Below are 19958 nucleotides of genomic sequence, written 5' to 3' on the forward strand. Positions count from 1 at the left end.
AGAATAAACTCATTAAATTACGAGAAAAAACTCGTTAAATTTCGAGAAAAAAGTCGAGATAAAATGTTGAGAATAAACTCGTTAAATTACGAGAAAACAGTCGTTAAATTACGAGAACAAATTCGTTAAATTATGAGAAAAATGTTATATTTCGAGAAAAAAGTCGAGATAAAATGTTGAGAATAAAGTCATTCAATTAACGAATTTATTCTCATAATTTAATGAATTTGTTCTCATAATTTAGCGCCTTTTTTCTCGTAATTTAATGAGTTTATTCCCGTAATTTAATGACTTTATTCTCAACATTTTATCTCGACTTTTTTCTCAAAATTTAACGAGTTTTTTTCTCGTAATTTAATGACTTTATTCTCAACATTTTATTTCGACTTTTTTCTCGAAATTTAACAAGTTTTTTCTCGAAATTTAACAACTTTAAAGGTGCCCTAGAACTTTTTAAAAAAAGATGTAATATAAGTCTAAGGTGTCCCCTGAATGTGTCTGTGAAGTTTCAGCTCAAAATACCCCATAGATTTTTTTAATTCATTTTTTTAACTGCCTATTTTGGGACATCATTATAAATGAGCCGATTCAGGGCTACTGGCCCTTTAATTCTCGTGCTCCCCGCCCACAGAGCTCGCGCTTGCCTTGAACAGTGCATAAACAAAGTTTACACAGCTAATATAACCCTCAAATGGATCTTTACAAAGTGTTCGTCATGCATGCGTCAGATTATGTGAGTATTGTATACTGTTATATTGTTTACATTTGATTCTGAATGAATTTGAGGCTGTGCTCCGTGGTTAACGGCTAATGCTACACTGTTGGAGAGATTTATAAAGAATGAAGTTGTACTTATGAATTATACAGACTGCAAGTGTTTAAAAATGAAAATAGCGACGGCTCTTGTCTCCGTGAATACAGTAAGAAACTATGGTAACTTTAACCACATTTAACAGTACATTAGCAACATGCTAACGAAACATTTAGAAAGACAATTTACAAATATCACTAAAAATATCATGATATCATGGATCATGTCAGTTATTATTGCTCCATCTGCCATTTTTCGCTGTTGTTCTTGCTTACCTAGTCTGTTGATTCACCTGTGCAGATCCAGACGTTACTGGCTGCCCTTGTCTAATGCCTTTCATAATGTTGGGAACATGGGCTGGCATATGCAAATATTGGGGCGTACACCCCGGTGTTATGTTGAGATTCGCCTGTTCTTCGGAGGTCTTTTAAACAAATGAGATTTATATAAGAAGGAGGAAACAATGGAGTTTGAGACTCGCTGTATGTCATTTCCATGTACTGAACTCTTGTTATTTAACTATGCAGAGGTAAATTCAATTTTTCATTCGAGGGCACCTTTAATCTCGAGATGGTTTTATTTTTTTATTATTGCTTGGCCCTAATCCTCTTCCATAGTACCAAGAGTCATGAAATATCATATTGTATTTTTTTTTTTTTTTCAACAAGAGGTCGGCAGAAACACCCAAATTGACCCAGTGTGACCCAATATTTTGAGCTGATTTGAGCTGGGTTATTTTGAGCATGTATTGGAGAGTTATTTTGAATTTAAGTTGAAAGAATGTGAAGAATGTGCTTAAATTATATTATTTATTGATAAAAATCTATCAATTAAAATGTAAATATAATAAGAAATCTCAAAAAAGTCTGAGGTGTTGTCATGACGTAATTACTGTAACTGGATGAACGCAGCATCTCTAATCAAACACACCTGAACAGCTGATCAGGGTCCTCAAGATTAGGCTGCTAGAAAGCTACAGGCAGATGAGTTGCATCAGGGTATGAGCTGCGCCAGATCTCCTTGGATCTTTAAAAACTTGTTTTCAAAAAAGTGCTTTAAAACCCTTGTGATCCTCTAATTCAGCGCATTTTCCAGTAGAGTCTGTTGTGAGATCTCTGGTCGAGAGGATGACGGCTCGACTGTGCTGCTCGTTGATTGTTTTTTTGTGTTCCTCTGTATGCTGGAGCGTAAGAGTCCCCGAAGAACGAGTAGGTGAGATCTTTTCACTCCTTTACACAGGGCGAAGCAAATATGTAAATGTACTTGCACAAAATGCCGTTAGAGCTTTAGTTTGTAACAGTACATTTGTATAGTACAGATGTCCAGTGAAAGTTAAACTTTGTGTTGCTGTTTTGTGTCCCTCCGTGCTTGAGCACTACAGACTCTGAAGAACCAGTCGCAGGTGAGATCTTCATTACACCGCGCGAAGCAAATATGTGAATAAGTAGCCTGGGCAGCGTTTCAATGGAGCTACGATCAACTTAGGCTTACGATGCTTTTGGGAAACGCTGCCCTGGGCTATCTATATAAAAAAAAAAACATGATTTTTATTTTTTTTCTTACTTATTTTTCTATTTTATTTTTTGCAGAAATCAGACCTGTTGGTTTAGTTCCACCACTACCAGGTATGTATGCTAATTTTATTTATTTTATTTTATTTTTTTGGTTAAATTTTCCAGTTGTAAAGTAGTACACTTGGGTAAAGTTTGTTTTATATTCGCACATTCGGACTTCTGATAAATTCAGACTTTCCAATAAATGTGCAATAAATTAATGTTTGCGAATTTTAAGCAGCGACATGATATTGACAACCAACGATTGTCAACTTGCAACATTTTTCACAGTCGATCAAAATAGGCAAGTATTGTTTTAATGGCATATTTACTTGTGAATGTCCACTGAATGTCCAATGTAGTGTGATTAACAAGGCTATTGAATACGGATGTCCGAATGTGCGAATATAAAACCAACTTTACCCAAGTATTAAGTACTACATTACAAGCCACTTTTATTGTTCAAAAAAAAAAGTCTGATCTCATTGGTTTAATGGGTTCATCCTGTTTTGCTACATGTTACTGTGTTGTTTTTCTCTTGTGCTTATTAAATTTCTTAATGTAACGGCGGTGGTCATGGTAATAGCATAATTGTTTTGAACAGTAAATTCATGTACAAAATATCAGCCGATGTTCATGTTATATATTAGCATTCCTGTGCACTTGTAGTGGGGTAGGTAAGGTTTCTATGTTGTAATGGCACTCCTTGTCTTTGAAACCGGTTTAGGTATAAATAGTAGATTTTCTAAACTACTTTGATTTGATCCAGATAAATTTGTGGCTATTATACTTAAAGGTGCAATGTGTAAAATTTAGGAGGATCTATTGACAAATGCAACATAATATACATAACCGTTTTCAGTGGTGCATAAAGACCTTTCATAAGTCATTGTTTTTATTACCTTTGAGCCATTTCTTACCACATCTTATACGCCGCGGGTCCCCTTACATGTTAAAACGGCATTTTGCGCCAGCATGTTTCCCTAAACGGACAGACTGCTCTACAGAGTAAGTTTAGTCACTATGTTGCTGTTTATCTTAATCATTCGTGTTTTTAGAGGCAGAATACACACAGAGTAGTAGTCGTCTGGTTTATTAGAAGCAGATATCGTTTTTTTGTTAGAAGTAAGAAATCTCATTGCTTGACTGACTACTCTCTTCTGTTTCAGACGAAGACATGTTTGTGTCAGCGCGTCGGCTACCGTAGCTTCTATGTGTGCTTCGAAAAGGGAGGGGTGAGCGCCATTGGTTGCAGTTTGCAACCTCACCGCTAGATGCTGCTAAAATCTACACACTGCACCTTTAAGTTTAAAACACACATTGCAAGACCTCTGACTTACAAGTGCTGGAAAAAGCATTCAGCACTCCTGGCCTCCCCTGATGATCCTCTTGAATATCTTCTGCAGTGGCCGGTCGGTGTCTGAAACTGATGCCGTCCCATCGAGGACATGTTTCTACCTGCTCTAGTCTAGGGGACACAAATGCTGTTGATTTGATTGTAGTTCTGTGTGTGTACTCCCTGCTTTCAATGAGTTTCACTTCTTAGTGGATGTCTACGCAGCCCCGCACATGACATGCAGGAAAATAGTAGGCTAAATCATGTGCACGATTTAGAAAATCAAGGGAACATCTTGGTAAAGTGTGCGCATGATTTAAAGGTGCCCTAGAATGAAAAATTGAATTTATCTTGGCATAGTTAAATAACAAGAGTTCAGTACATGGAAATGACATACAGTGAGTCTCAAACACCGTTGTTTCCTCCTTATATAAATCTCATTTGTTTAAAAGACCTTAGATGAACAGGCGAATCTCAACATAACACCGACTGTTACATAACAGTCGGGATCCTTAATATGTACGCCCCCAATATTTGCATATGCCAGCCCATGTTCAAGGCATTAGACAAGGGCAGCCAGTATTAACGTCTGGATGTGCACAGCTGAATCATCAGACTAGGTAAGCAAGCAAGAACAATAGCGAAAAATGGCAGATGGAGCAATAAGTAACTGACATGATCCATGATAACATGATAGTTTTAGTGATATTTGTGAATTGTCTTTCTAAATGTTTCGTTAGCATGTTGCTAATGTACTGTTAAATGTGGTTAAAGTTACCATCGTTTCTTACTGTATTCACAGAGACAAGACTGTTGTTATTTTCATTATTAAACACTTGCAGTCTATATAATGCATAAACACAACTTCATTCTTTATAAATCTCTCCAACAGTGTGTAATGTTAGCTTTAGCCACGGAGCACCATCAAACTCATTCAGAATCAAATGTAAACATCCAAATAAATACCATACTTACGCGATTAGACATGTTGCATGACGAACACTTTGTAAAGATCCATTTTGAGGGTTATATTAGCTGTTTGAACTTTGTTTATGCTGTTAAAGGCAAGCGTGAGCTCCGTGGGCGGGGAGCGTGAGCATTTAAAGGGGCCGCAGCCTAAATCGGCGCATATTTAATGATGCCCCAAAATAGGCAGTTAAAAAATTAATAAAAAAAAAATCTGGTATTTTGAGCTGAAACTTCACAGACACATTCAGGGGACACCTTAGACTTGTATTACATCTTTTAAAAAGACGTTCTACGGCACCTTTAATTTCTTATTTCCCCTGCATGTGCATGTCTTCCAAAAGAAACTAGAAACATTTTTCATTCAAATTAAGTTTCACAAATTACACAGAAACTGCAAGTAACACTTTCAAGAATTATACTTCTTGAAAAGAAGTGGTAAATGAGACCTTCAGCATGATTTGCTTTTTCTGTTGTGTTTGTGTATCAGCAAAGCCAGGAGTGTGTCCTAAAAACTACCTTGAAGTAGCAACGTCTAGAACGTGTAGAGAGTCATGTGCCCATGACAGTGACTGTCCGAACACTGAGAAATGCTGCAGCAATGGATGTGGACAGCAGTGTATGCCTCCATATACAGGTATTTTATTGTATTAGTGTGTGTTGGGGGTCAGCTTTTTAAATGCAGTGAGTCATTCAGCATTCACTGATCTGGTTTCTCTGTAATGTTTGTATAACAGGAAAGCCAGGAGTGTGTCCAAGCAAAAAACATGGAGAAGTGGGATTGTGTGTCGAGATGTGTTCTGATGATAGTGGCTGTCCGAATGATGAGAAATGCTGCAGCAATGGATGTGGACATCAGTGCATGCCTCCATATAAAGGTATTTATCTTGCATTAGTGTGTGGGTCTGTGCTTTTTTTTTTTTTTTTTTTTTTTTTTTTTAATTAATGCAGGAAGTCATTCAGCATTCACTGATATGCTGTTCACATATACATATAAAGTAATGCATATTTGGCGTACTGGAATTTTGGCCCGAACCCAGAGTACTCCCCCTGGATGTGGTAATAATAGATAGAACTCGAAGTGAAGAGATGGGGTGGTGGAAGGATGCTGATAAACTGTCAATGAACAGAGATAAGTCTGCAGTGTATATATACCTCTTGTTTGTTGATTAGCTCAATGCTTTCCACTTATGCTAATTAGATTAATTATATGCACCTGCTCCTCCCGAATTTTGTTAATAAAACATTTATATAAATGCATGACAGAGCAACCAAAGCCAGGAGTGTGTCCAAGCAAAACCCTGGGACAAAAAGTGTGTGCAGAGTCATGTGTGAAGGACGGTGACTGTCCGAATGATGATAAATGCTGCAGCAATGGATGTGGTCATCAGTGTATGCCTCCATATAAAGGTATTAGAGTGTGTGTGTGTGTGGGTCAGCTTTCCTTTTTCCCTTTTTTTTTTTTTTTTTTTTTTTTTTTTTTTTTTAAATGCAATGATTGATTCAGCAATCAGTGATCTGGTTTCCCTGTCATGTGTTTGTATAACAGCAAAGCCAGGAGTGCACAAACAAAAACCTTAGACAAGGAGTGTGTGCTGAGTCTTTTCTTTATTTTAAATGCATGGAGTCATTCAGCGTTCACTGATATGTTGTACAAACACACGACAGAAACCAAAGCCAGGAGTGTCCAAGCAAATTACTTGGTGTAGGAGGAGTGTGTACCGAGTTGTTCCTATGACCGTGAATGTCAGAACGATGAGAAATGCTGCAGCACTGGATGTGGACATAAATGTACAGCTTCATATAAAGAGTTAAACACTACTGGTCAAAAGGTTGGAAACATTACCATTTTTAATGTTTTTGAGCGAAGTCTCTTATGCTCATTAAGGCTGCATTTCATAATGAAAACAATTTTATTAATACAATTTAAAATTATGGTTTTCTATTAATATACTTTAAAATATAATTTATTTCTGTGCTCAGCTGAATTTTCAGCATCATTACTCCAGTCTTCAGTGTCACATGATCCTTCAGAAATCATTGTAATATGCTGATTTATTATTAATGTTGATAACGGTTGTTAATATTTTTTGGATCCTGAGATGATACTATTTCAGGATTCATTGAATAAAAGGTTCAAAAGAACAGCATTTATTCAAAATATAAATCTTTTCTAACAATATCTTTACTATCACTTTTAATCAACTTAACACATCCGTGCTGAATAAGTGTTAATTTCTTAAAAAATAAAAATAAAAATACTGACCCCAAATTTTTGAACGGTAGTGTATATTGTTATAAAAGATTTATATTTTAAATGTTATTTAACTTTTTATTCAAAGAATCCTGAAAAAGTATCACAGGTTATAAAATAAGCAGCACAACTGTTTCCAACATTGATAATAAATCATCATATTACAATGATTTCTGAAGGATCATGTGACACTGAAGACTGGAGTAATGATGCTGAAAATTCAGCTTTGATCACAGAAATTCTATTAAGTATATTAAAATAGAAAAGCCATAATGGTAAATTGTAATTCACAGTATTCTGTATTATGAAATATATGCAGCCTTGATGCGCATAAGAGTTGGTTCAAAAACATTAAAAATAGTAATGTTTCCAAACTATTGACTGGTGGTGTTTATAATGTTTTTACATTGCTTAACTTATTCTGATGAGTTAAAGCAATGTTCAATGTTTTAATATCTTGTATGAGATGTAACTCATTTAAGTCGGTGCAATGTAATTTAAGTTTATGTGACTCAAACATCCAAGTTGATTGAATTTCATTTAAGAGAGGTGTGTGTGTGTGTGTGTGTGTGTGTGTGTGTGTGTGTGTGTGTGTGTGTGTGTGTGTGTGTGTGTGTGTGTTCTGATGCATGGTTCAGCTTTTTTTCCCCCATCACAGTGAATGGGACATTCAGCGTTCAGTGATCTGGTTTCTGTGTTTGTATAACAGCAAAGCCAGGAGTGTGTCGAAGCAAAATCCTTGAACGAGGAGTGTGTGCTGAGATGTGTGTTGATGACAGTGACTGTCTGAACGATGAGAAATGCTGCAGCAATGGATGTGGACATCAGTGTATGCCTCCGTATACAGGTCTGTTTGTCTGTAACATTTATAGTAGTAATAGTAACTGTATATATTAATATTTTAATATTTATAAAAACAAACACATGACAGAGAAACCAAAGCCCGGAGTGTGTCCAAACAAACTTGGAGTAGGAGCGTGTGTGGAGTCGTGTTCCTATGACAGCGACTGTCTGAAAGATGAGAAATGCTGCAGAAATGGATGTGGTGGACATCAGTGTACAGCTCCATATACAGGTATGTTATACTGATGCATGGGTCAGCTTTTTTCCCCATTACAGTGAATGAGACATTCAGTGATCAGGGGTCTCCTTTATAAAGCGTGCGTACGCACAAAACGGGGATGGAAACGTGCGTACGCCAGTTCCCACGCAAAGTTTGTGATCTATAAAAACAAACTTGACGGGAGAATGTGCGCACCTTTAAAGGGCACCTATTATGCAAAATTCACTTTTACATGGTGTTTGACCATAAATGTGTGTTGGCAGTGTGTGAGCAAAACCACCCTAGAATGAGAAAAATCCACCCAGTGGTTTTTTTACAATCTCAATAATTCATAAGCACTGTCTCAGAACGCCCTGTTCTAAGATTGCTCTCACTGTGACGTAGAATTGCGCTAAGCCCCACCCACGTGGTTTGATTGACAATCTGGTTTTGGCATAGACCCCGACCTCGGTGATCTGTCAACCATCCTCCATTGTTTCAACGACAGCCGGTAATGTCTCCTAAGAAACATAAGTGTTCTGTTGTGGGATGTAATAATGAACATAGTAGTTTTCACTTACTTCCGACATCAGAGCCACTGAAAACGCAGTGGATGGATTTTATTTACGAAGGAAAGGCGCCACTCAAAATTCCAAAATACGTTTATGTTTGCACGAATCATTTTTTGACTGACTGTTTTGAGAACGAGGGTCAATTCAAAGCAGGTCTTGCTTCAAAGTTAATCCTCAAGTGTGGATCGTTGCCTACTGTTCGCGATCCAACGTCACCTCCAGAAGAAGTAAGTGTATTTAATGTTTTTTGAGCAAATAGTCATTTCAGTCGATGTCAGCCAGTTCAATAACAAATGCGTCTAAAGTTGTTGTTGTCGTCGTAGAATGTCTGTGTATATAATTTAAACCTTGTTTGTATAGTGTGTATCCACACGTGTATATATATATTTTTTAAAGATATTGTATTAAAAACTGTGTATGTTTACTTAGCAAACGTTATCACAGTATTTGTGTTTGTAGTTTCAAAAAATTGCGCGAACGTTATCACGCAGTGTGTGTGTGTGTGTGTGTGTGTGTGTTGCACATCCATAATTGCAAAGGGGACGCGATTAAAACTCTAAGTACATAAATGTATCAAATAACCATTCAGAGACGTCCTGCTCCATTCTCAATTGTGTTTCTTCTGCCGGAGTCTCTTCATCATCTGGGTCTGATTCCGGTTCAAACATGTACGGCTGAATGCCATACAAAACAGCGGGTCTCTCACTCTCAGCCATTCTGCTTCTACCAACTGTTTATTGCCATAGGTATGCAAGTTATGCCCTCATCCAAAGGCAGGGCGGGGATATGCAGCTCATTTATATTTAAGGTGGTACACACCAAAACAGCTCTTTTTAAAACAGGCCCCCAAAATGACATTTTCAAATGGTTATAATAAATTAACTGTGGGGTATTTTGTGCTGAAACTTCACAAATACATTCTGGGGACACCCAAGACCAATATTACATCTTGTAAAAAGGGGCATAATAGGTGCCCTTTAAGCAAACTTTGAGCCGTGCGTACGCACATTCTGGAGACAAAAGTGATATGAATTGAGATAGTAGATGTGCTACTTTCGATCACTTTTCCAGTGACACGCTGCTTTAATGACAGCGAGGAGCGCTGGGAGCACAATAATTCCTCTTTAAACTAAACTGCAGATGTTATGACAAAATATTTTTTTGAGAATGACGATCAGTGATGCACACTTAACTTGGATATTATGGAAGACCCTGCTGGATTCGGTGGTCGAACGGTCCGTTGTCCAGTTTGAATAGGTCCAATAATATCTTACTGTACAACCACAGCTGCAGGAGGTGTTCGTGTGAAGGATCTTCAAATAATTACCATTTGAAGGATATCATTTGAGGAAAACGGTAAGATTTGCATGTTTTCTTTTTAAAATACTTTGTCAGTGACGCGCCGTTTCAGACAATTGTATTTACACTGCAATAAATAGGTAGGCCGATCTGTTTCCACTAAAAATAGCCTATAAACTTCCTAAAAGATATGTTCACCTTATCAGCAAAACCTGCATAAATTTGATTTGAATTGTTTAAAACTATTAAAATACTATCTGGCCAGTGGAAATTAATGAATCAACTCTATTCTAAAACCTTTATCTGAAGTTTTTTATACAATTTTGTTTTTATGGATATTTTGATATATTTATTCTAAAACATAAAGAGGATATTGGATGATCTTTATCAATATAATGTGTGGCACAAATTGCATTTATAGTCCATATCTAATATTTTCCAATGTCTTGTACCTTTGACGGTGTTAACCGTGGTGTCACGTGGATGGGAACATGTATGGGAATGATATGCAGATGAGGTTATGCATAGTAAAACTAGGCGTCGTAAGCTCCATATATGGTGATTTCGGGGAGGAGACAGGGTGGAGATGCACGTACGCACAATCTTCTGCTGACTGGGATTTATAAAGGGATTTGTGCGCAGGTTCTGGCGTACGCATGGTTTTATAAATCTGATTTTTTTTGTGCGTACGCAGAATCTAGCTTTTGCGCGTACATACACTTTTAGTAGGGATCCTACGCACAGTTTTATAAATGAGACCCCTGGTTTCTGTGTTTGTATAACAGCAAAGCCAGGAGTGTGTCGAAGCAAAATCCTTGAACGAGGAGTGTGTGCTGAGATGTGTGTTGATGACAGTGACTGTCTGAACAATGAGAAATGCTGCAGCAATGGATGTGGACATCAGTGTATGCCTCCATATACAGGTCTGTTTGTCTGTAACATTTATAGTAGTAATGGTAATAGTAATAGTTGGTTGTATAAATATTAATATATATTAATATACAAACACATGACAGAGAAACCAAAGCCTGGAGTGTGTCCAAACAAACTTGTAGGTGCGTGTGTGGAGTCGTGTTCCTATGACAGCGACTGTCTGAAAGATGAGAATTGCTGCAGCAATGGATGTGGACATCAGTGTACGGCTCCATATACAGGTATGTTATACTGATGCATGGGTCAGCTCCCCCCCCATCCATCACAGTGAATGGGACATTCAGTGTTCAGTGATCTGGTTTCTGTGTTTGTATAACAGCAAAGCCAGGAGTGTGTCGAAGCAAAATCCTTGAACGAGGAGTGTGTGCTGAGATGTGTGTTGATGACAGTGACTGTCTGAACGATGAGAAATGCTGCAGCAATGGATGTGGACATCAGTGTATGCCTCCATATACAGGTCTGTGTTTGTCTGTAATAGTAATAGTAATTTTATAAATATTAAAATATAAATGCATACAAACATGACAGGGAAACCAAAGCCCGGAGTGTGTCCAAACAAACTTGGAGTAGGAGCGTGTGTGGAGTCGTGTTCTTATGACAGCGACTGTCTGAAAGATGAGAAATGCTGCAGCAATGGATGTGGACATCAGTGTACGGCTCCATATACAGGTATGTTATACTGATGCATGGGTCAGCTTTTTTTCTCCCATTACAGTGAATGAGACGTTCAGTGATCTGGTTTCCCTGTCATGTTTGTGTAACAGCAAAGCCAGGAGTGTGTCCAAACAAAATCCTTCTACCAAGAGTGTGTTCCGAGTCATGTGTTGATGACAGTGATTGTCCAAAAGATGAGAAATGCTGCAGCAATGGATGTGGACATCAGTGTACAGCTCCAAATAGAGGTATTTGTTATATTAATGCTTGGGTTCCACCATACACGGTTTGTCTTTAGTATTTTTCTTTTTCAGTGTCAAAGTACCTGAGTTTCAAGCATGTGGCTTTACAAAATAAAGATTAAATATAGCTGCAAGCAGCAACTGTTGGATCCAAGCACAAAGAACACAGTCTGGGAGCACCAGACCAAATGCAACAATGAGCAATTAGACATTTGATGTAAAATGGCTGAAAAAACACAAATACTGTCACAATGAATTTGATTTAAATGACACATGCAAAGTTTGGTGTCAATATGCCAAAGCATTAGAGACACAGCCTCAGAAGTTGTTTTGGCATCATGTCTAGTCTATGACCCAATCCATAACCTTTTGCCTGCATTGTCTGAAGATAAGATTCAATCTATGTTCTCAGAATGACCCAAGGAATCTATTAAGACTGGTTTCATTACAATAGTCTAATTTATTTAAAAGCTATTGGCTTTTTTTTTTTTTTTTTTTTTTAAATATAACTTTTGACCGCAAGGTGGCACTGTCCTCAAACATACCTTCAGGACATGAAATTCAGGAATCTAAGGAGATAAAGTTGACCAAATCCAAAGTTATAAGCATATAAACTTTTTTTTTTTTTTTTTTTTTTTTTTTTTTTTGTATCTCTGGACCAGTAGGTGGCACTGTGCCGAAACACAGCATGTAAACTCAGGTCGTGTTTGTGATGACATGTTTGGTCTGAATACAGTACAGCAGTGGTTTTCAAACCTGTCCTGGAGCACCACCACCATTTTGTATGTCTCAATCTATCACACCTGATTCAACTCATGAGCTCATTGTTATGGATGGAAAACCTGAAATGGGTGTGTCCGATTTAGGGAGACATACAAAATGTGCAGTGCTGGTGCTACTCTAGGGGTTTGAGAACCACAGCGTTGCAGTAATAAGCCTCACGTTCAGTTTGGGGCGTTCTACATTCATTTCTTTGCGTATTCAAGAATGGGTAGCTTTATCAAAAAGCTTTTATTTTTTTGCCAGTGAGGTCTGAAGATCTGATTTGATTTTCATAAATCAGGCGAGCTGTCTAAGAGTCAGGCGAACTGTTGTTGGTTTTTGTTTCTTACGATTCAAAAGTGATTAGCATACGAGTGCAATTTTGGACATTTGATGGCACTAGAGGGTTTGTGTTAGAGACTCCACATTTGCTATGTTTAATGTTCAGATTCTCCTCTATTAGTATGCCAAATTTCACCAATTTTTACCATACAGTTCTATGTGCTACCATATTCTTTCAGAGAGGAAGAATAAGAACACTAGCGATAACAATAGGTGCCTACCCACCTTTGCTGCTTGGCCCCTAAATATAAGAAATACAATTCGCTCTATAAGTAAAGTGTTTTGTTTTGTGATGTGTATCTGAGATTGAATGCTGGCACATGGACCGACTAAAGCTGAATTTCTGTATCCATGCAGTGAAGCCTGGTGACTGTCTCAAACCGATCCTGTGCCGAGAACTGTTACCGTCATGACCAAAGTCCTGCCAGAATGAAGTGTTGCCCTGGGCCATGCATGCAGTTAACAGTGCTGATTTAACTATCAAAAAGGAGTCTCAGGAGATTGCTTTTTGCATACCATACTTGAGGTCTTACTTTCACCAAATATCATAGTTTAATAAAACCTTGTTTTGTGCATTTGTGTGTGTGGTTGTTTATTACATCTTTCTCCAGGAGCTTAACAGAAAAAGGGACTAAAAGTAATGGAAGCCTTGAACTGAAGTACAATGGTACCAGAAATGAAACCAAGAATGCAGTTAACGCTAATGCAAGTAATGTATGTGTAAAAATAATCAGTATTTAACACTTAAAAATATTTCTAAAGACTCCTGATTTGGTGTGTATATTTGTGTATATTTTTATAGTGGTGGTAGTGGTGTTCCAACGACTGATGCGGAATAAGGAACCGTGGGGTTGGTAAGCTTAAGAGGAGCAAAAAGAGGGAGTGTGAGGCCTTGTCACCGTTAGCACATTAGTACTCGCTTAATCGGGTGGGGATTGTCATTTAGGGTCAAGTGGGTGTACAGTAGATTGGGACAAGGCTGTAGGAGTGCTGCTGCTCCCCAGTGTGATGAGTCTATTGAAAGAACTACTGGCCTTTTGCCCTTTTTTGAAGTCGAGTTCTGTACAGTGGTGTTTATATAGACCTGGATATATTCATGAAATGTAAAATATTCCTATATACTGTCACCAAGTTCTATTTTAATGGATTTTCATGAAAAAAGGAACATGCAAGTTAAATGTGTACTAAAATTCACAATTTAACAAAATACTTCAGCATATACCTAAAGTGCTATATTTTAATGTGGAGAATAAATTTACCACCTGCACCTACGACATCTGACCCTTGCTTTCTTTCTTGCTATTTTTCTTAAACTGATATTTGCTGCATTCACTATTGATTCCTCTTTATTTCTTGTGACAGTAGCCTACTATTTAAACACACCATTAACATGCCAGTGAAAAAAGGACACTTCTTTAATGTACTTCAAGTGCTCTATTTTCACGCATTAATTTTGTACTTAATATACTAAAATTTCTTCTTTAGTTCTTAACATCTAAGTGTACTCGACTGTGCTATTTTGAGACACCATGAAATCTGAACTAAAATGTGCTTTTAATATACTATCTCTGTATTTAAAAATATTTAGTTACCACTTAGCACACTATGGGTTCAAATGTTGATTTTTAGTCAACACTAATAACTATAAAAAGTAAATGGCAAAAGATACTGTATAATAATGGAATAAAAGAAAGACATAACAGGTCCAGGAGTGTTAGGGCTGAGAGAATTAGATATGGAAATAAAAAGATTACCATTTTGAAACTGAGAATAGGATGTACAGCATTAAAGGTGCCATCGAACGTTTTTTTACAAGATGTAATATAAGTCTAAGGTGTCCCCTGAATGTGTCTGTGAAGTTGCAGCTCAAAATACCCCATAGATTTTTTTTAATTAATTTTTTTAACTGCCTATTTTGGGGCATAATTAGAAATGCGCCGATTCAGGTTGCGGCCCCTTTAAATGCTCATGCTCTTGTCAACGGCTCTTGTCTCCGTGAATACAATAAGAAACAATGGTAACTTTAACCACATTTAACAGTACATTAGCAACATGCTAACAAAACATTTAGCAAGACACTAAAAATACCTTGATATCATGGATCATGTCAGTTATTATTGCTCCATCTGCCATTTTTCGCTATTGTTCTTGCTTGCTTACCTAGTCTGATAATTCAGCTGTGCACAGATCCTGGCTGCCCTTGTGTAATTCCTCGATCATGGGCTGGCATATGCAAATATTGGGGGCGTGCATATTAATGATCCCGACTGTTACGTAACAGTCGGTGTTATGTTGAGATTCGCCTGTTCTTCAGAGGTCTTTTAAACAAATGAGATTTATATAAGAAGGAGGAAACAATGGAGTTTGAGACTCACTGTATGTCATTTCCATGTACTGAACTCTTGTTATTTAACTATGACAAGATAAATTCAATTTTTAATTCTAGGGCACCTTTAAATTAAAGTTTGAGCAAAATAGAGAAACATGAAACTGGTAATTGTGACAAATGTGGACACCCAGAAATGGTAGAACATATTCTTCTAAAATGTATTGCATATAACCCTATATAAATGTATTGCAAAATGTGTTGTATACAATTTTATTTATTTTTTTAAATGTATTGCATATGACAATATAAATGTATAGACCTATAAGTGTAGGTCTGATGGTAGTTAATAATTTATAGTGATATTAGGAAACGGTTCAAGGCAATCAAGTATATGGGTAAATGGTTAAACATTAAAAAAAAATATAATAAAAAAATATATATATATATATATATATATATATGAAAGTATTCAATTTTTATCCCTTTCTTTCTCTTTATCCCTCAGTATAGCCAAATGTTAAAATATGTGCGCGCGCCGCACTCCAGTCTAGGTGGCGGAAATGAACAGTTTACGTTGGTTTACCAAACCGCCAAAAATACCAGAAGGAGAACACACACGTTCCGAACTGCTGTTTCAAAAAAGATTTGCCGGGTTTTCGAAGCATCACGAGTCAGTTTTTAAAAGCGACTATTTACAAATGAAGAGATGCAATCAGACCATCAGGAAGAACAGAAATCTGTAATGATAGAGTTTAGTGAATATTACAGTGAGAACAGGAGTGAACCCTTCAGAGTGAAACATGAAGATACAGAACAGAGAGGTTAATGTTTATTCTTGATTCTTCATTAACGATGCTTAAAACATTAGAGTTATAAAACTTAAAGCAGCTTCAGATTTAATGGTTGTAAGTTAACGTTAGTCATTCAGTCAGTCAGTATAAAGTAGCTCGCCATAGAATCGCCATATTTAAGTAAATGTAAGTTATTTTCATATGAAAATTGACTTGAGCAAAAGCAAAAGATGATTACTTAAATTAAAATTACTTTAGTATTAAAAGTACAGGTGAATTTTATAGATAATTTATAGTTGTCTGTATCAATGGCAACCTAGCTGAGCTAGGTTGCCATTGATCTGACATCATTTACTCACCCTCATGTCATTACATCTGTATGAATTTCTTCTTTTTCATAACACCTGAAGAAGATTTTTAAAACAAGAGACCTTTAAAAGAAATAATGCACACGTTTTGAACAACATGAGGCTGTGTTAATAATGAATTTTCCAGGTGAACAGCTTTAAATGATTCAGTGAGGGAATCTATAAATGCAATATGTGCACAATACAAAAAAATAACAAAGCAAGCCATCTATAGAGCAGAAGTCATAGTGGTTTGGAGGTGGGCTTTTTTGACTTGGATCTTATGCTCCCAGAACAACCTAGCAACTGCAGTAACAACCACTCAGAAAATGTAAAAATATTGTCTTGCTGTTTATAGCATGATTTTGCAGTTAATATTTGTACTTTACTTGTGTGGTGTTAATAAGAGTTAAGTCCCATTCACAACAAGAACAATAACTATAAAGATAAATATGATGACAACTATATTAGCATCACATCGACACATGATTTATTATAAGCGTGTGCTGCAGTTACATTGTCTGCTGCTTTAAAAGCTCTTTAAAGTCTGGTGAATTCTGATTGGTCGTTAATGTTTAATCGTTCAGCAGCTGGAAAAAACATACTAAAATTGATTGCATTTCAGCGATATTGTTCCTCTGTTTCATTATCATCAGTGTTGTGGGTGTGGCCTCCGCTATCTTTGAAATTTAGAAGGATTAGAAAGATAAATTGCTGAGCCCCAAAAGGAAACATCAAAAACTTAAATATCCTATATTTATCCTGCATTTATTGTTTTATTTATGTATTTCCCCCAATACTGTACATGTTTAAAGTCACAATGTAAATTATGCACAATTATTATTAACCATAGTATGATGTACATTCTTAATTTTTCATACTGAACACATTTGTGCTTTTAAAAACCCAAGACTCAGTGCTTTGGAATAGAAAAGATTGCAGGGTCCTAGACAGGGGTCCTTTTTTTTTCTTTTCTTTTTTTTTTTTTTTTTAAAGTTGAACTTCTTTTAATTTGACAAGGCATTTTTTTTAAAGAGGTGCAATCCGTCAAACTCATGTTTATATAGAAAAACATGCTTTTCATCTTTTTGTCACTACTTTTCTAGTATTGGGTGAATAGCCCATCCCCTCAGGTTCGTGGAAAGCAGGAGATTTGTCACTATCACACATAAATTCACAATCAAATTTCACATAATCACCATTTCACAGTTAAGCCAAAACATATTTATATCGAATCAAACACAGATAAAAATTTCACAACTTTTGAAATGAATCATTCAGACCAATTTGTGAACCATTTTGACAGATTTTTTTTACCTTTCATTTTAGACCTGATGGAAGAGAATGAGGAGAGAGAAGAAGAACTGAGTGAAGTGGAGGAGAAACATCATGATGTCAAAACTAAAGAAAAATCTTTGAGTTGCTTACAGGCGGAAAGTAAAGTTGAGCTGACAAGAGCCAACAAAAATTTCATCTGCTCTCAGTGTGGAAAAAATTTCCCATACAAAAAAAGTCTTAAAGATCACATGACAATTCATACTGGAGAGAAGCCTTTCACATGTGATCAGTGTGGGAAGAGTTTCTCACTAAAAAGAAACTTTAATGTACACATGAAGATCCACACTGGAGAGAAGCCGTACACATGTGATCAGTGCGGGAAGAGTTTCACACAAAAAGAAACCCTTAAGAGGCACATGAAAATCCACACTGGAGAGAAGCCACACACATGTGATCAGTGTGGGAAGAGTTTCACACGAAAAGAAACCCTTAATGATCACATGAAAATCCACACTGGAGAGCTGCTGCACACATGTGATTATTGCGGCAAGAGTTTTGCACAAGTAATCGGTCTTAAATCACATCTGCGTTGTCATTCTGGAATAAGACACAGCTGTGATCAGTGTGGTAAACAATTCCTTTGGGCAGAATCCCTGAAGCAGCACCTGAAGGTCCACACAAAGGAGAAGCCTTACATGTGTTCTTTGTGTGGAAAGAGTTTTACACGACTGCATAGTTTGAAAATACACAAGAAAAGACACAGTGGTGTGAAGAATCATGTGTGCTTTGATTGTGGGAAAACATTTTTTACAGATGGTGAAGTGAATCGGCACCAGAGAATTCACACTGGAGAAAAACCTTACAAGTGTTCACACTGTGACAAGAGGTTTAGTCAGCTAGACACTGTGAAAACACATGAGATGATCCACACTGGAGAGAAACCACACACATGTGATCAGTGTGGGAAGAGTTTTACTCTAAAAAAACAGCTTAAGAAACACATGAAAATCCACACCGGAGAGAAGCCTCACATGTGTTCTTCGTGTGGAAAAAGTTTTACATGGCTACACTCTTTAAAAGTACACCAGAAAATACATACCGGTGTGAAAGCAGTGTGCAAAGACATTTGCTACGAATGACAAGTGTCTCCAGAGAATTTACAAAAGCCTTTTAAAGGGATAGTTCACCCAAAAATGAAAATTTGATGTTTCTCTGCTTACCCCCAGCGCATCCAAGATGTATGTGACTTTGTTTCTTCAATAGAACACAAATGATGATTTTTAACTCCAACCGTTGCCGTCTGTCAGTCTTATAATAAGAGTGAATGGAAACTCGAACAATAAGAGTCGAAAAAACTTCCATAGACAAATCCAAATTAAACCCTGCGGCTCGTGACGACACATCAATGTGCTAAGACACGAAACGATTGGTTTGTGTGAGAAACCGAACAGTATTTATATAATTTTTTACCTCTAAAACACCACTATGTCCAACTGCGTTCAGCACTTGGTTAGTGAGGTCTGATCGCGCTCTGACAACGGCAGTGATGTCTCGTGCTTATACTTCAATGAGAGCTAGACATCACTGCCGTTGTCAGAGCGCGATCAGACCTTACTAACGAGTGCTGAATGCAGTTGGACATAGTGGTGTATTAGAGGTAAAAAATTATATAAATACTGTTCGGTTTATCACACAAACCGATCGTTTCGTGTCTTAGGACATCAATGTGTCGTCACGAGCTGCAGGGTTTAATTTGGATTTGTCTATGGAAGTTTTTTCAACTCTTATTGTTGGAGTTCCCATTCACTCTTATTATAAGACTGACAGACGGCAACGGTTGCAGTTAAAAATCATCATTTGTGTTCTACTGAAGAAACAAAGTCACCTACATCTTGGATGCCCTGGGGGTAAGCAGAGAAACATCAAATTTTCATTTTTGGGTGAACTATCCCTTTAAGTGTTGACACTGTGATAAAAGATTCAGTCAGTCAGGACATCTGAAACCACATGAGGATCCACACTGGCGAGAAGTCGTATCACTAGGAATCACTAAGTAAAGTTCCTGTTGAGTTCCAGCACTTTACAACGTTGCATCATCTTCACCAAACATGACACAATAATTCATCAAGAAGTAAGACCAATTTCTTCCATAAAATCCTAACCAGTCAAAAGAATGACAAAAAATACCCTCTAAAATTTTCATATTGAACATAGTTCATCTTCAAGACCAGCAGTTTCAAGTTTGAGATTGAGATGAACTCAAAGATGGAGTTCCTCCCAAAAGAACAATATCTAAAAAGTGTGTCACTCTTAGTTCATTTGATGTTTTTTTTAAACAAAGTAGAATTTTTAGTACAAAATGTTCTTGTTCTCACGTGTACTTCGGGTAGCTGAAGCAGAGGCTGTAACATTTTAAAGAGAAACGTGTCTCTGTTATTTATATTTTA

The 19958-nt window shown here is 36.9% G+C and overlaps 1 protein-coding gene across 7 annotated transcripts; it reads left to right on the forward strand.

Annotated features, from left to right (window-relative positions):
- The first annotated feature begins 1814 nt into the window (after positions 1–1814).
- Positions 1815–18753, forward strand: LOC125263537 (gastrula zinc finger protein XlCGF57.1-like). Of its 7 annotated transcripts, none has more exons than XM_048182545.1 (14): positions 1896–2023; positions 2193–2213; positions 2401–2436; positions 5157–5303; positions 5404–5544; positions 5933–6076; positions 7630–7767; positions 7852–7995; positions 10619–10756; positions 10889–10987; positions 11086–11223; positions 11295–11435; positions 11531–11668; positions 13124–13341. In XM_048182545.1, exons 1-14 carry the CDS (start codon positions 1939–1941, stop codon positions 13177–13179), a joined length of 1566 nt encoding a protein of 521 aa, XP_048038502.1. In that variant the 5' UTR covers positions 1896–1938; the 3' UTR covers positions 13180–13341. The 7 variants fall into 7 exon arrangements, with proteins under 7 accessions (XP_048038503.1, XP_048038500.1, XP_048038505.1 ...); XM_048182544.1 differs by having other exon boundaries at positions 1899–2023; positions 10850–10987; XM_048182547.1 differs by lacking the exon at positions 11295–11435 and having other exon boundaries at positions 1892–2023; positions 10850–10987.
- The last annotated feature ends 1205 nt before the right edge of the window (positions 18754–19958 follow it).

The sequence above is a fragment of the Megalobrama amblycephala genome, linkage group LG2 (assembly GCF_018812025.1).
Source record: "Megalobrama amblycephala isolate DHTTF-2021 linkage group LG2, ASM1881202v1, whole genome shotgun sequence".
NCBI lineage: Eukaryota > Metazoa > Chordata > Actinopteri > Cypriniformes > Xenocyprididae > Megalobrama > Megalobrama amblycephala.

What these genes read in the sequence shown, in the direction of transcription:
- LOC125263537 (XM_048182543.1), top strand. Translation starts at nt 1,939, where the DNA reads ATGACGGCTCGACTGTGCTGCTCGTTGATTGTTTTTTTGTGTTCCTCT. An exon ending in GTGTATGCCTCCATATACAG is followed by an intron (nt 5,304 to 5,403) that starts GTATTTTATTGT and finishes TTTGTATAACAG; the next exon opens with GAAAGCCAGGAGTGTGTCCA. An exon ending in GTGCATGCCTCCATATAAAG is followed by an intron (nt 5,545 to 5,932) that starts GTATTTATCTTG and finishes AATGCATGACAG; the next exon opens with AGCAACCAAAGCCAGGAGTG.